This window comes from Buceros rhinoceros, unplaced genomic scaffold, assembly GCF_000710305.1.
Source record: "Buceros rhinoceros silvestris isolate BGI_N320 unplaced genomic scaffold, ASM71030v1 scaffold237, whole genome shotgun sequence".
In the NCBI taxonomy this organism is placed as follows: Eukaryota; Metazoa; Chordata; class Aves; order Bucerotiformes; family Bucerotidae; genus Buceros; species Buceros rhinoceros.
In genome coordinates this window covers 97,166-114,635 of record NW_010422555.1, presented here as the reverse complement: position 1 = coordinate 114,635, position 17,470 = coordinate 97,166, and the positions used below count along the sequence as shown (strand labels likewise).

The window sequence follows — 17,470 nt, the reverse complement described above, 5'->3', positions numbered from 1 at the left end:
CTACATTTTGGGCTGTTTTGCTGGCACACAGCAGGGCCATGGGTGTGTTTGCAATTACAGAGGGTGAAACAGGAACAGCTTTGCCTTATCTCCCTGGTTTCCCAATGTCACTAAGCGCATTTTATTTTGAGATTCCTGATGCTGCTTGGCAAAGATAAACAAAATCTTCCATCAGGAAACCTGGGAGCTATTTCCACAGGAAGCTTCAAATCACTAAAGTAAATAAAACTCTTTAACATTATTCTCAGCGATGTTATTTAGCTAGTTTGAGCCTGTAACAATTGGTGAGAGGTGTCATATATTAGGAGGCTCATAGCCTTTAAACAAATTATTCTTTTGGAATCCTGTGCATTTTGCTTTTGTCCCTGGATTTATTCAGAAAATAGTCTTTCTTCACAAAAGACACATCTAGGAAGAGATTCAGACCCGACAATGTGGAAGTAGTTGCAACTATATTATTCTCTTGGCACGCTATCCTTTTACATTAAAAATAGTTCATTTGCCTCAGTCTCAGTGGTTCTTTAGTTTCATCTTAAAAGTTTTGCTTGGCTCTGCCTAGCTTTTACTGAGTACTGGCATCTATGAAAGCAAAAACTTAGCAGCATTTCAGACCCATACCCCAGCTTTCCCAAAACATATCAGAACAATTTGAGATGTACTGGTTTTTTTCATCCAAACACTTATCCATGATCAAAACTTTAGACCCTTGATCAGTTTAAGTGTATCTGGATTCAATGCTTTCTAACAAAATCAAACACAGGGTTCACTTCATCTCACTAAGCCTTAAAGTGAGGTATCGAAACCTAGGCTGGTCATGTAGGATCTCTTCATAACAAAGCATGAGGGGTCAGAATCTCTGGAATTTTGCTCATCTTAACGCGATGAATTTTATTGCTCCCTGGAGATACCTGTATCGTTCTATGGGCTGTAAACTTTTGCCCATACACAAAACAACTATATTCAAGTAGATGACTATATTTGGTTGGTTTAGGAAAGGTTACATCTTAGTAGCACTTCCAGACTACGTGCTTTCTACTGAGATCAGAATCTGGCGCCATGTGCCCCTACATATCAAAAAGGATACTGAAGATAGTCACTCATGGATGAGTTCACTAAATTTAAAAATTTTCTTATAGATTTGTTTGCTGAAGAGTGGGGAAAAAGGGATTGCAATGAAATGTAAGAGGAACAATCCATCATACAGGCTTTAATATCCAGTCTAACATATTAGTGTCACTGCCTCCCTTAGTTTGATCTTTGGACCAAACGTCTGAACTGCAGCTGATGACAGGTACACATTTTGCTCCCACTGCAAGGGCACGATGAGTTCAACCTACAGAAATCAGACCTCTCCCTGGAAGGCATTTACAGTCAGAGGAAATTTCAATCCAGGACTTGCAGGAGCCCATTTACCCCACACCCAGGGCTACCAGTGGAAAAGATGGTATTAAGGGGAGCAACCAATGGCAGACTTTCAACAGGCAGAACTTTGTTCGAAAGGCAGCAGTGAGCAGGTCGTGTTCATGTTGTCTTTGGGGAAGCAAAGAAACACAGTTTACATTATGGGTATTTAGGGAGAAGCTTTCTGAAGGATTGGTCAATCAGTGAAAGAGATTACTGAAAGAAGATATGGGATGTTATTCACTGGAGATCTGTTCTTTACGTGTCCCTTCTGATGTGACATGAAACCCAAAGCAACATTGCTAATCATGGAACTGAATGAAAGGTGTCACTGAGCTGTTCATACTCTGAGAGACTAATGCTGCATGCTTCTAAGAAAAGAAGGCATAATTCTCCGTTATGAAAGACAAAACCATTCTTATCATTTTAAGTCAAGTTCACAGCCAAGTGCCATAGCAATTTAGCAGTGAAAGAACAATTGAAAATGGCCAAAGTTGATGTCACTTGACCGAGAAGAAGGAAATTACTTTATCAGAATATTGGCTACAAATAAACTAAAAAAGATTGCACTCTAGGAGTAAAACTTGGAAGTGCTTTCTTTCAGGAACTTGCTTCTACTTTCACTGAGGTCAGTGGTGTAAGTCTCGCTTGCTGGAAGGGTGAGCCCTAGATGGGGGTGGCTGCGATGCAGTCAGCACCACTGCGGGTCTGCACTGCTCCCCTGGTAGAGGAAACTGCAGTAGCATTACAATGAACTGCAAACGTGACTTTTTAAGTTATGACTTTTTACATTGTTGGCTGAATTATTCCTGCCTGAACTATCTGCTATGAAATATCCTTATTAAAACTTAACTCATATTTACACATAGTAAATTATTAGTGCAATGATACTTGATTTCTCTCAGGTGGAAATACTGTTTCCTATGTTTAATGCCGAGCAGCCTGAATAGAGTAATCGTCATCCTAGCGCTGCCCACACACAGCCAGTCACCCAGGCCAGAGGGTACTTTTTCTGCTTTCCTCTTCCGTGGCTGACACACTTTAAATGCGTGGTTGATAAACACTTCTCTCTGTTTCAAGGGAAATCTCAAGCATGTATCACAGAGAAAGTGATTTCTCAGGATTCGAAGAATTTTTTAGAAATAGACATAATTTGCTGAATACTTTTGAATAACCAGAAAACAATATAAACACGCGTGATGAGCTGTGGTATTTTTCTACTATCCTCTTGAGATTCATTTTCTCTCATGCAGTTTACAAGCTGGAGCTGAGATCAGAATTTTCCTCCTTTCTCATAGTCCCACTGTGCTGTCTTAAAATTTAATTCCACTTTTGGTACCTTGCCCCGCTCTGTCTTAATTTGGCATAACACTTATGAAAACTCATTACTTCCAAGAGTGCTTTCAGTTACAACATCTGATGTCTGAGCCCAGGTGTCCGTTAGCTCCAAGACAAATTCAAAGAATAGCTGGAGCCTAGCTTATCAAGGAAAGATTAGAGATTTCAGCAGAAAAACAACGACATTGATTAATTCAAAGGCTTCCTGATAGAGAGGAAAATATATGCTGTGTTAATTTTGGCTCATTAATTTTAAACTAAAAAGTCTCCTTGTTTTTGGACAGATATACCAAGTGGATTCCATATTAGTTTGGAGAAAATGCCCATTGAAGGAGAGAATTTGATATTGTCCTGTTCAGCCAACAAATTCCTGTACAAAGACATTGCTTGGATTTTACCGAGGACGGTCAACAATCAAACAAAAGCAAAAAGATCTCTCAGCAAGGAGTACTCCATCACCCTCACTCTGACCATCAAGAACGTTTCCCTGGCACACTCTGGCACCTATGCCTGCCGAGCAAGGAACATACACACGGGGAAAGAAGTGCTTCAAAAGAAAGATGTTACAATCAGAGGTGAGCACTGCAACAAAAAGGCTGTTTACTCTCGGATCCTCAAATATAAAAGCACAAGGAATGATTGTACAACACAAAGCAATGTAAAACATTAAAGGACTCATTAAACAGTAGCGGGTGTCTCATATCATCTTGATTTTTTATTACTGTTGCTACCTTTCAGGCCCTGAGGTGGTGCACATTCCCCCATGGGTTGGACGTAGGACGAATAGCAAACAAAATCGTAATGCGTGAGCTTCCAGTTGAGTTCAGACGGGTGTTTTCTGCTTTGACAAGGCACGTGGAAGCTGGGGTTTGGAAGATCCCCTGTGCTACATTTTGCATGTTGCTGTTTTTCCTCTTGCTGTCTCCTACTGAGCGATAAGGAAAACTTTGGATCAATCTTTTCTTCCACTTTGATATCGGCCTCATCAAAAGTGTCAAAGCTGAATAGACTGATTATCTTTAAAAAACTGCTGTTTTCAGTCAACAACGGACATTTAATAAGTTAACTTGAATGTGCAGAATGGGCACAATTCAGGTTGAGATTGACTGGACTATATATTTTTAATTTTAATCTGATCTTGATGGACTTATAAATATTACCTGCTGAGCAAGTTCTAGTGCTTATTTATTTGAAATTATTTTCTACACTAAAGTACATTAATCTTAAAAAGTATCTTCTAAAAGAAGTATGCAGGGAAGAAATAAAGATGTTGATATAGTGCACAGACCTATCATATCATTTATAATAATGATGATTTTAAAACTGACAGACGTGAACCATGTTTCTCCTAATAAATCCAGGTAGACTTCCAGTTGCTGTGTTGGTCAATTTTTAAAGTCAGTTCTGCACTGATGTAAAAAGCCTCTGATAAAAGTGTGAGTATTGCTCCTGGTCTGAAGATTCAGGAATTTTTAATGTTGTAATTATTTTATTAAACGAGAAATATTTCACTAACACAACTGACAAGGTTGCAGCCAGCACAGTGAGTTGTTTAATACTTTTTTTAGAACATAAATTCAAAATTGAAGCCATTAAAAATATTCGTTGCTTTTGGTATGCAAATGACAATTGGATTTATTATGGGGATTAAGAACCAGCCAAACGGTTGAAGGAGAATTAAGGGCAACCTAAAACTTCCTTGTGAGCATTTCCCTTTTTGTCTTCGTTATGATTTTGCTATGAGATGTTTCTGTGTATTATAAATTCTGTATAAGGGAGAAGTTACTATTTTTAATAGAACTGATAACTTTATTTTTTTACAATACATAGCTTTTATTATTTTTGGTTACATTAATGATTGATCATTTATATCGCATTTACATAAGCCATAACAAAACAGACCATAGTGACCAAAATAGTTACAGCAAAGGAACAAAGTGGCTGTGCTTTTAAAATAGAGGGTGACAACATGACAGTTTCTTGCGCTTGGGAACTCACTAGACTATTTCCTCCTTTAGGTATCGAGACTGTGTCCCACGGCTAAACTTGTCTTTCACGTGGGAATTGCTTTTGTCAAGTGTGAAAGGGTAAACAATAGCATTTCCCCATAATGCCAGTTTCACGGAGCCTAAAATGCTTAGAAAACAATTGATAACCTGGAAGTTGTCAGAGTAAAGAAAAGAATAATCATTTATATCTAGAAATGTCACCTATAGCCTGCTTGTATACAGTAGCTCTTTTGTTCATTATTAGTGTGATGGTTTCCAGAAACAATGTGTTCTTGCAAAGGGATCTGGCTCTTTTTTTTTCCAAAACATGCCTAGAAAGCGAGCAAAATCATTGGTGACTGCTTAAAAACGGGGCAAGTGCGCTCTTTAGCATTTTCATGTCTTCAGAAGAATTACAATGCAGAATCTCCTTTTTTACTGTTATGTGGCTGTTTTGTGAGAAGACATTTGATGGCAAGGTGGGCGTTGATAACAGTCCATTACGAATTTTCCATGGCCTTGGGAGCCAAAGCGCAATGACTTGTATCAGCCAGTTGCCAGGCAATATGAGTTTGGGTCAAACAAAAACGAGATGTGGCGATTAGACTGTTCCTCTGTGAAATTGTTGTGAATTGCAATGATGTGTATCACTGCTGGGTGGATGTCCTACCAGCCTGGTCTTGACCGACACTCGGAGGGCCACACTGTGCAAGGATGTTGTAACATCCCGATGTGGCTGCCCGTACTGAGAGGCACAGAGAAACCACACTGGAAACGTTTGAGGAAAGCAGTTCTTGGTGGCCAGATAAAAACTACTGATGTCACTTCTGATGTCGTCAGATGACTGGAGAATCTCATCGGTTTGGGGAGTTTCTCTGCCTTGTGTTGTGAAGTATTTTATTTAGGGCGAAAGATGTGAAATATATTTCCTTTTTTTTTTTTAAGTGTTAAAATTAAAGCTTGTATTTATATTTTTGTACTGATTAATAAAAATAAGTGAACAGACAACATTATCATAACAATAGGGCAAAAATGGACAGAATGCCAGAGTAAACCCCGAAGTTAACAAATTGTAATGTTTTTCCCTTGTTTGCCATTGTTTGCTCTGGTTGGCTGACTGCTCTAACACCAGCATCTCTTTCTCCCCGCTGTGACCCCCCTGTCACTCCCCCTGGGGCAAACTCTGCCTACAATGAAGTTCCTCGGGGTTACTGAGAGCAGAGGTTGGCCCAGCAAGGCAGTGTTTGTGGGCAGGCAGGAGGGCTGGGAACTAGCCTGGGGGGCTGCCCTGGGTGCTGAACGCTGCACTGCACATGCTGGCAGCCAGGACAGACCCTCGGCTTTGCAGTGAGTGCAGCAGGGTGTGGGAAACTGCTCCCCTTGGATTCGCTGCAAAAATGAACAGGAGAAAAGAGGTGGTTTGCAAAAGAGGATAATCCTCAGGTTGACCAAGTCCTTGAAAATTCAGCTGATTGATTGCAGCAGAGAAATTATTGAAAGTATGTGAATGGTGACTTAAGTTTTAAGCAAAAAAGTTTTTCTTAATATAAAACCCCATCTTTAGTGTATGCCTATAAACAAATTAAAATTAATCACAAATAACTCACAGAATGTGTGATTTGCCTTTGTCGTGTCGTCTTCTCCAACTTCATTTTGGATGTCTGGGCTGGGGTGTCCACCAGGGACTGCTGATGAATGTGAATTGTGGAGCAATTCTCAGCATGCTTAAGTGGACATGCATTCATTTTGGTGCCTGTTCATAGACAGCGTTGTGAAAAATGAGAACTGTGCAAAAGTCGAGGCAAAGTATCAACGAAAAGAGGGTAGTCTTCTTGGCTGCAAGGCAAATATTGTTGCCCATGACGTGGTGTAGGTATGTGATGAAGGGTTTTGCTTTACAGCCTCTCTCAGCATTACTGTTCGGGAAGAGAGAACAAATTGTCTACTACACTGTAAACAAAAAAATAGCATTGCCTGTGGAAATTACAGATTTGCAGCTCAGAAAACCACCAACTGGTCATTGCAGGGTCTTGACTATGCTGGAATTAATTTCAAGGGGTAAGAGCACAGCAAAGATAGCCTGCCTTAAGAAGTGCTTTTAGTACTACTGGGTTCATGCACACTGCATAAGCTGGTGGTACACGGGTGCTTCATTTTTCTGGAGAGCTTTTATTTACAGTCGGTAACAGAAGATTGTGAAGATGGAAATGTCTGATAGTCAGTTTTTCTGAAAGGATAGAGAATAATATTCCAAACACAGAATGCCAGAAATTCAGCTGATATTATACTTGAACTTGGTGTATAAGTATCTAATGCAGTCTAAAAGAAAATATCTGCGAAGTGTTGGTTTCTGCTTTGTTTTGTTTTGTTTTGTTTTGTTTTGTTTCGTATTTTGTAGCATGTTACTTACCATGTTAGTAACTACTGTTCCTGGCTGTTCCTTGAAGGGAAAGACTGCAAACAATCGGTTCTTGTAAGACCAGGGAATTTGAGGGAATCTGCAGAGCATCTGCATCTGTGAGATCGCTCAGGAGTTCCCTGGATTCTCTGCTGCTTTAAAGGGACAAAAATACCAAAAAGAATGATGAGAAAGTTGCAAATGTGACAGAAGGATGTTGCCATATAATGTGCATAAACATTGCAAATATCTTTATCCTTGTCAGAACGGCCTTTGGCTCTGTACAAAATGGGGGAAGGAGTGGCGGAGGGTTGAAATGACGATGAGAAAGATTCATTGTTTTGCTTCTTTCAGGGGTGACTTTAACATGACGTTTATAGTGGTTTTGGAATGCCCATCTGGGAGGCCCTTGAGCAAAAGCAGGACAGATGAGATGTGCTTCTAATACTCATCATCACTGGCTGTCATGAAAATGTGTTTTATTACATTGCATTCCTATGAATGTCAGCAGATAAAAGAGGAGCGGTGTTGCTATGCTGTGTGGCCTGCTCGCTCTCAGCTTTGGCCCCTGCCATCGACGTTCCCATCAGGTCTGTGGGGTGCCAGAGGACACAGCGGCATTTCTCACCAATGCACTTTTGGCAGGCAGGCTGCAGTGTGGTTTGGCCAGGCCTTGTTACCTTCAGCCAACTATGTGAAATGCGAAAGTGGAAGAATTTATGAAGACTTTGGGACAAGTAACTCAGTGCTTTAGTGATTATGATTTCTAGGTTTAGATTATATGAATTTACTGAATATGAATTGTAACCATACTTGTTGAAGTAAGTAAATTATAAAAGTCACATGCACTGGTATCGTGGTGTACAGAGGCACATGGTGTTATCAGTGACGCGGAGATACTCTGCTACAAGGATGTCATGCTAGTTGTTAAATCTTCGGTGTCACTGTTTCTGCCTGTTGAGGATGGAAAACCCTGAGCTTTCATAGAAACTCATTGCATTTGATAAAAAAATGTGGCTGGTAATGGAACTGAGGAAATCTTTTAAACAATGATGTCATCACTGGGTCTTCCCTGGTCATCATAACCTGCTATCGCTGAGTAATAGGAGTACTCTGTACACACCAAACGCCCTTAAGCAATCTCGAACAGTAAATAAAATCTGTGAACCACCATAACAATCTCTTAACATCAGTAAAGTGCTGGTAGGGAAGATAATTAAAAGACAGTTAAAAGAATGTAAAACAGAGGTGTTGTTTTGTCTTGTAGCTCAAGAGGCACCAGCCCTGTTACGGCACCTTATGGATCAGACAGTGAACACAAGTAACTCTGCCATGTTGGAGTGCCAGGTTCGTGGCATACCCGCGCCCCAAATAACCTGGTTTAAAAACCATGAGGAAATACAGCAACAATCAGGTGAGAGCTCTGTGTACTCGCCTACCTTTTACAGCATTTTTATTTACCCATGTGCCTTAGGTAGCCACGTGAAGAGTCATTGACACTGGTAGCTGGACGTAAGGAGGGAGTATTGCCCATGCGTTACAGGCAGGTAGACAGGCAGCAGCACAGGTGCCCAGGGTTGTTCTGTCTCACTCCAAAACCTCATCCAGGCCAGAGGTATAGACACAACAGGTCTCTGTGGAATAAGCGGAAAAAATACAGCTCTCACTTTGTGTCTTAGCAGGGTCATCTCTAGAGAAATGTATTTTTCTAAATTTGCTCTAGAGGAAGCCTAAGGATCAGGTGTCTTGGCCAGCGTATAGCTAGGCAGGAGAAAACCAAGCTTGTGTGATGTGAGTACAGGAGTACCAGGAGAAGCCTGTGGTCAGGCATGCAAAATCTCTTCTTGATTCACAACATAGTCACCAGACTAAATCTGTGTCTGGGGTGTCCAAAACCAAAATGTGTCTTCTGGCAGCAGGGGAATCCATGTCATGCAGCAGAAAGGAACATCTTCCCAGGTGACATGGTGCAGCTGCAGAAAAACTTTAGATGTTTACTGCTGTGTCTGGAATGTGGCTTCAAAGATCAACTAAAGCTACATATCCAGCTATGCTGGCACCGTAGTCACAGAAGTGCTCCCTGGAGATATCAGTTGGAGATGAATGATGGGGGAAAAGACAAACCCTTTTTCATGGGAATTCATCCACATTCACACAATAAGCTACTGTTACGCATTCAGCAAAATTTTTCAAGGAGGTTTGGTCTGTAAGAACTTGAATCCCAAGTGTAGTCTTCAATAACAATGTTTCAGAAAGTTTGTGTTGATGGTCATGTCCTGCTTTATTGGAAATTACTGTAGCATGAATAAAGATAACTGGGAAAAACTCTGAGGATTTCTGCAAGCGAGTTACAAGCCTGTGCAGACTTGCAGTCCAGCCACTAAACTTAAACTAGAGACAGATTCTGTGAAGCTTTACAGTGACCACATCATTATAATGTGCATTATTTACGCTGTCTTCTAAAATGGAAGCAAGTTATATGTCTAACTTGGGTGTAAGTTAATGCACAAAGTTAGGAGTCTAGAGGGTAGGTCAGAGCACTTTAGTAAGATGCCTGAAATAGATGGTGGGAGACATTCTGATGGGACAGTAGTTCTGATGGAGCCAAACACTCAAGTGTGTAGGTACTTGACTGCATATTTCCTGGCTATACTGTGCCTTAGAGGCAGTCCTGAGGCCAAATCTGCTCCCTACCTCTTCCTCACTTGCTGGAGTATTGCCCAGGCTGGCTTCTGGTACACTCATGGGACCTCTCTTTGCAGAACCCTCTGGGATTCTCCTGGAAAGGGGCCCATTGTTCCGTGGGTGAGAGATTTGGAGCTGCCCATAAGGCCAGCGTGGATGCATGAAACTGAGTCTTGAGCTGCTTCTGGGGCCAGGCCTGCTCCTGTAAGTGCAGCAATCAGACCGCCCATGTTCCAAAAGCTGGAGGCATGCTGAAGAACTCACCAGGGTGAAAGTCTAGGTGCAGTGATAATCAATTCACACAGTACCGAGTGCTCCAAAGTTCATTTCTTTAGGCTGAGCATTTTCACTCACGCAAGTGCTTTGTCAACACTCATTTCCAAAAGATTCCCGAAACATCCAAGTATATTTGGCTTTCCTGCAGATAACGTTGTGCTGTGCAGTCTGCGGCTCAGATTTCTTTTGAGAAGAACTTGAAGCAGATACTATTACACAAGGGCCTGGTTTTGTTTATATTCTGGCTCCTTCTCATTGCAAAATATCTCGTTTCACAGGAATAATTCTAGGGCCTGGAAGCCGAATGCTGTTTATTGAAAGAGTGAAAGAGGAGGATGAAGGACTTTACCAATGTATAGCCACCAACTTAAAAGGGTCTGTGGAGAGTGCAGCATATGTCACGGTACAAGGTAAAGCACGACATCACATGGGAAGAGCAAACTTGCCAGGGCTGTGTTCTTACTCAGGCTGGAAGGGTGGGTGTATGACTTGGAGCTCGTGTGGTGATCTCTGAAGGCAGCAATCTGAAGGAAGTCCTAGCAGGGGAAGCATACCAGGTTGGAAAGGAAGCCTAGCAGGAAATGCTAACTCTGAGCATGTTTATACTGACCTAAAAAGAATTGCTTCAACCCAACAAAGATCAGGTCAGGGTAGAAGACAAATGTAAATTTAGTTTTGTCAAAACAAACAAAAAACTGAATAAGTATCACTCTCCTAGCCACTCATTTTCCCATTTCAGGTTAATTCCATAGAAATTGGAGGCCTGGGATATTCTCATTTGTTTATTTTCAATGTAAAGTGAACTGCCAACTCAGACTAGAAGATTTTATCCTAGTGATAGCTGCACATGCCTTTTCAAAGGTACTAGTTGTAAGAAGTAGGTATGATCCAGTTATGTCTGTAACCATTACTTGAGGTATTTTACTATTCGTTTGAATGTCCAGCATTGTTCTGCCTTCTGCCAAGCTTGACTCAGACCTGTGGCAGTAACTTCTATTGAGAAATTTTACACAGAATCACAGAATCTTGTTGCTTGGATGAGACTTTAAGATCATCAAGTCAAGTATTAACCCAGCACTGCCCGGTCACCACTTAACCATGTCCCAAAGCACTATATCTACATCTCTTTGAAATACATCCAGGGATGTTGACTCCACCAAATTTCTGGGCAGCCTGTTCCAATGCTTCATGACCCTTTGGTTTTCCTAATATTCAGCTTAAAATTCCCCTGGCATAATTTGAGGCCATTTCCTTTCCTCCACTTATTACTTGGGAGAACAGACCAACCCCCACCTCGCTACAACCTCCTTTCAGGTAGTTGTAGAGAGCAATAAGGTCTCCCCTCAGTCTCCTTTTTCTCCAGGCTAAACAACCCCAGTTCCCTCAGCTGCTCCGCGTAAGACTTGTGTTCTAGACCCTTCACCAGCTTCGTTGCCCTCCTTTGGACATGATCCATCACCTCAATGTCCTTCTTGTAGTGCGGGGCCAAAACCGACACAGTATTCAAGGTGCAGCCTCACCAGTGCCAAATACAGGGAGACAGTCACTTCCCTACTGCTGGCCACACTATTGTTGACACAAGCCAGGATGACATGGCCTTCCTGGCCACCTGGGCACACTGCTGGCTCATCTTCAGCTGGCTGTCAACCAAGACCCTCAGGTCCTTTCCACTGGGCAGCTTTCCAGCCACTCCTCCCCAAGCCTGTAGCATTGCAGGGGGTTGTGGAGACCCAAGTGCAAGACCCACACTTGGCCTTGTTGAATCTCACACAGTTGGCCTTGGCCCATGGATCCAGCCTGTCCAGTTCCCTCTGTAGAGCCTCCTGACCTTCAAGCAGATCAACACACTCACCTAACTTGGTGTCATCTGCAAACTTACTGAGGGTGCACTCAATCCTCTCATGCAGATCATTGATAAAGATACTGAAGAGAACAGGCCCCAATACTGAGCCCTGGGGAACAGAGCAATATTTTTACATTGCATAAAAAGTTTTATTCAGTGGCTTTTCAGTTACATTTAATACATTTTTTGTCCATACATTATGAGCTAAGAGGAGTAGGTTGACAGTCTCTGTATGTCAGCGTTATGTATGAACTAAATTTGACATATCTTATTGATACCACGTGTTAAGTAAATAGTTCCTAAATGCATTTAGTTTCTCTTTATAGAAGAGAATTTTACTACCAGTGTCTTTCAGGCAGGGGTTATATCTTTGTGGATGTTCTCATACAATTGGTAAATGTATGTGAGTATGACTGAGTATTTGGATACTAGCCTACAGCAGAAGGCAATTACAGCTAGTAAATCAGTATTGATTTTCTGCCACAAATGTGTTAGCACTCTCGGTGAATGGTGTACATTAACGATACAATGATGGTTTTGCTTTAAAAGGTCAGGGGTAAGTAGATGTACATGTGGGCACTCCCAAGTCTAACTGGTCTAATCAAGGACTTAAAACCACATTCCTCCCTATGAATAGTGCTAAGGTTTTTACAGCTGCTATAATAGCTAAAAGAATAACTTGTACCTAAGTGCTTGCTGTCCAATGCATCCTACTAATTGATAGTCCTGGACAATGTAATTCATTACTGTATTGAACTTTAACATCATTGTGGCTCGGCTATTTATTACAACCACAAGCATTCTGTCAGATGGCTTCTAGGGAGACTTATCTCCTAGTCCATGATCCAGAGGAGAGAGAAGCAGCCAGGAAGGCTTCTTCTCTGGTTACATGTCCTGAGGGGCCACTGGCAATGTTCTTGTGTGACTCCTACTGGAACACTCAAATAAATAGCAGATGAAGACTGCCATGTTAAAATGTATAGTTTTGAAACTAGATGAGAAAAAGAGAGAGAGTTTGTCTTATCCACTATTCAAGGAACATGCCTTTCCACCCTTTCTCTTCCTACTATGTGAAGGTCCATCACTGGAGGATTTTCCACTCATTCCTGTGCCAGTCTGGAGTGTCTGTTCCTCTCCCAAGGAACAAAAGCCTCTCACCTCATCCCTGAGCTTGGCGAGACAAGATCAGAGCTTAATCATGAGTCTCTCTCTAGGCTTCACCACTTACTTGTCTTTCTGAGAAACACAGATCCTGTAACTCCCACCTTCCCTCCATCCTGGCAGCTCTCTGAGCGGAGCTGCAGATCAAAGGGAGCAGAGCAATGCCTCATGTCAATGGCCATGTTTAGCAGTTTGGAAGAGTAGTTTGTGAATGAGTCAGGAAGGAAACAGTCTGCTCTCTTTATTTCCTCTGAAAAAACATTCTTATACTCACAGATAAAACAATGTGTTATTTTTGTGCCTGAGATGGATGAATGGATGGTGGAATCAAAGGGACGTCTTTAAATAATCACAGCCTGTGTTTGGTTTGGAAGCCATGCTTGTCGGGCTGGCTGAGGAGAAGGGCCGCGTTTGTGGGCATGTCAGAGCAAGCTGTCCACTTGCTCTTGGCTGAGGAACTGAAGAGGCAGTGAGTCTGCAAGGATGGAACAGGAACATCCAATGGCTGCCAGAGCACCCAGCAAGCACAGGGCAGTGTGTCCCTAAAAGCCTGAGGACACAAGCTGCTGAGCACAGGGAGAACACAGGCTGTTTCAGGCAGCTCTCCTTTAGGGGGCCACCCTGCGTGCAGAGTGGATGTCTTGACATGAAAGTTGGACAACCTGCTTCTCCCCAGGACCCTTGCACCCCCTCTCAGTGGGAGACAGCGATACGGCTAGTTGCAGAGGTACGCACTTGAAGGGAATGTGCTGATGAAGGAAGGAACTTCTTGTACAGCCCATGCTCACTGAAATCCTGACATATAAGAAGCAAATGAATACAGCAACATGCCCTGTCTAAAAGCTGATGCTTGATAACTTAATATGATCCCTGCTGATGAAAAGGAAAGCATCGCATTTACTAAGCATTCACTGGACTATTCCAACACTTTGAAACTGGTGTTTGCTTTTCAAATAACTCTGTTTTTCTATCTATTTACCTTTCTGTCTTTGTATCTCAAAAAATTGCAGTGCCTTTTGGGTCACTCTGACTCTGAAGTCATTGGGAACGTTTCCATTAAGTTTAAATGGAATTACGTGGGTGACTGGAATTTTAACTGCAATTCCTTCAGCTACTGAGGGAGGTTCAACCAGGGTTACATGAGTGACTGTAAGAGAAAAGGTGAACATCTGGGGACACTTAGACTCCTGTTACCTCAGAAGACCACCAAAGGGAGGCCTGGAGTTCTCTAGTTCACCCTCAGCTCAAGCCAGGATCATCACCAACACTACATACAGACAGTGATGTATGTAGTCAAGCCTGGTCATGAAAACCTCCAAGGATGGAAATCCCTCAGCATCTCTGAGCATCCATCTCAGTGCTCCACTGCCATGATCATGGGACCACACAGATTAATCAGGGTAGATCACACTGGTGTAGGGGTGAGGGATGCTTTGGGCACAGCAGAATGGTTTTTGAGTCACGGAGATTGCTTTTTCCCTGATAGACACCTGGTACAGAGCTGCACCTTGCTATTTAGAGCCGAAATCCTAATGACAGAGCCCATGCCAGCCCAAGGCTTGAGCTCTTGCCTGGAGGGGGCAGTGTGTTAGTCCAGACTCTTTTCCCCACACACCTGCACGGTCCTGGTGGCTCCTGTCACTGCTGAGAGAAGCTGCTGCCAGTGGCACTTCTTCACTTGCCCCCTCCCTGCCCCTCTGCAGCACTGCAGAGATGGTGCTTTCGGAGGGGCTCTGGGACAGGAAGGGGGCTGCCACTTGCCACAGCAAGTCAGACGGATGGGATAAAGCTTCACAGAGGGGAAAGTCTGTGTCTAATGAGGCAGCTGTTAGATAAAGGTCTGGGAGGGCTGTAAGGGCGAGTTAGAATTCTTGAGCGACCAAGCAGAGAGAAGGATTTAGTCCTGCTTACAGTCTTTCCAGACTCTGCTAATCACAAGCCCTCTTCTGAATGTTCCTGCCTGTTCTGCCTCAAAGCAAACCTTTTTCTACCCATCTGAGACGCACTGAGGCTGTAAGGCTTTTAGCAAGACTAGAAGTCTGGCATTTGATAACCCAATCCCGGCCTGGAGAAATGCTTTCTGGTTGCCTAAATTTGCTCAGACATTTCCAAGAGAGCACCTTCACATCTCTTTGCTAACCCCTGGGAAGCATACGGTAGTGGTTAGGGAGTTGCTGCCTTTCACCCCAGGACTGGCCATACTGTGCCTCATGGATTTTCTGAGTCTTGCCATATGGAGCAGCAGCAACCAATGAACCTTCAGCCCCTCTAGGTTTTGCTGAATAAATGTCAGAAACTATTACTCACCACCTGCATGGGTGCTGCTCAGAAGCAAGAGGAGAGTATCCATATGTAAAAGGAAAGCCTGATGCCAGATAATAGGCAAGTTGTATTAGACTGTGTCATTTATGCCATGTAAATCAAGCCTTTAAAAATATTTGTGAATAATTGACACTCAGTATTTTGGAGATAGAGATACTTTATATCTCCAGTTGCAGTTGTATTTTTCTTCAATGAGCATTATTCTCAAAGCTCCAGAATAGACTTGCCAGAGGAATCTTAGATATAGGACATGAACACAAATCTGATTATTATCTTCAGAGAGGGAAGATATTATGCTAGTTAAGTTACAGCTACAGGAAGCAGTTCAACCTCTGAACAAAACACTGTAACCTTGCCTAAAACCAGCCAGCATATCCCAGTAAGCCCACCAGTGAGGCATCAATCATCCCTTTTTCATGTGTCAAGAGTAATACTGAGCTGCCTGGGGTCTGAAACAGCTGCAAGTGCAGTTGACAAAACTACTGTGAAATCATGTTCAGAATCGCTCCTCCTTGGCCTCTCATTTTCTCTCTCTGGAGGGTGTATCAGAATAAGAGGCAGACCAGGACAGGAGTTTTTTTGCATTTGCTACCAATCATCAGATGGAAAACATATTGTGGGAAGTATAGTATTTTGACACGAACACAGGCTTTGCAAAACAGACTGCTCTGAATCCATTTTACAAGTCCCTGAATAGCAGTCTGAAGTGAATATTAATTTAGCTTTTTAAAAAGATCTGTCAGTGAGGTCTAATACTCTCCAGATTTCTAATGGCCATGTTTTCTTGCTGCTCCATTTTCAGTTGTTGTTGTTTTTCTTTCCCCCTTTCTGTGCTTCATCTATTCCCTGGTTTGAAGACCTCTCCCAGCTCCTCAGCAGCTGGGTTCTGCAAGGTGCTGCTGGGGAAGGAGAGGGTCCCATGATTCCTCGGGAAGCTTGGCCCCGTGCTGCTGGTGTGAGTGGCAGGAGACCTGAGGGCACAGAGCCTGCCAGAGGCCCAGCAGATTGGAGTGAGTGCCAGCCCTACGCCCCAGGTTTCTGCCTAGTGGAAATGGGGCTCAAGACCCCTGTGCCATGGGGCTCGAAGTGAACTAAGCTCACTGGATCCATCCAGACCATGGGAAGAAGAGCTCATAGACTCCTGCTGGGTGCACCAAGGAAGTCCCCAGGTCTCCTTCAGTGAGGTCTTTGCTGAGGGCTAGTAGGTTTCCAGCAGGCTGGAACGGAGTTGCTGCAGGGCTCAGCCGTCAGCACAGAAGGGCTCACTGAGCTGGAGCAGAGCAGACGCAGTGCCCAAGGAAAGGCATCGAACATCCTGGACAGCAAAATGCAAGCAGTAGCACTGCAGCATGCCACGGGTCATATCTGCATTCACCAGCACAACTCCTCCCTGGAACTTCCCCTGCATGTTAGCAGCACCTCCCCACTGTGGCATTACCCCTGAGGAAGGGCCAGCAGAGCAGTCCCGTCTGCTCATCCCCATCCTCTCCTGAGGCTTCCAGGGAGTGAGCATTTTTGAGATGACTGGAGAGTGAATGTTTTTGAGACCTCTGTCCCTCTCTCGAATGTGGGCTTGGCCAGATGGGTTTCACTGTTGTAGGGGGGTGGTGATGAAACTGCATGCACAGGCCCACACACATTCTCACACAGAGAAAATGTGGCTAAAAATACCCTGCAGCTGAGTTTCCACCTCAAAAAGATTATTAGCTGACTGGTCATCCTCAGCATGGTTTACCTCCTGCACCCCAAAGAAGAGCTGACTTTTTCTGAAAACTTACTGATGGATTGAATACAATTTTCCTGTGCTCAATACAATGGTTTTGCTGGGGAGATTGTTTTTCTTTCAGGCTCTGCAAGCTAGTCCAAACAGAGATTCATAACCCATCAAAAAGAAGCTGGTCCCTCCAGTTATTTTATTTTAATGGCAAAGAAACATAAAGTGTCCCTGCTTTGCAGGTCATTTTCTAAAATGTTTGCCACTTGATTTTCTCAGGCACATCGGAGAGGTCAAACCTGGAGCTAATAACCCTGACCTGCACCTGCGTGGCTGCGACGCTC

At 43.1% G+C, this 17,470-nt stretch overlaps 1 protein-coding gene across 1 annotated transcript in view; it reads left to right on the top strand.

Moving 5' to 3' along the window:
- Positions 1-17,470, top strand: part of FLT1 (fms-related tyrosine kinase 1) — a gene marked incomplete at its 5' end in the record, with an annotated part of 91,657 nt that overhangs the window by 46,313 nt on the left and 27,874 nt on the right. Inside the window, 4 exons of the mRNA XM_010140061.1 lie at positions 3,024-3,314; positions 8,393-8,539; positions 10,365-10,496; positions 17,406-17,469. Of these exons, the coding sequence (XP_010138363.1) occupies positions 3,024-3,314; positions 8,393-8,539; positions 10,365-10,496; positions 17,406-17,469 (634 nt within the window). The remainder of the gene's footprint in view (positions 1-3,023; positions 3,315-8,392; positions 8,540-10,364; positions 10,497-17,405; position 17,470) is intronic.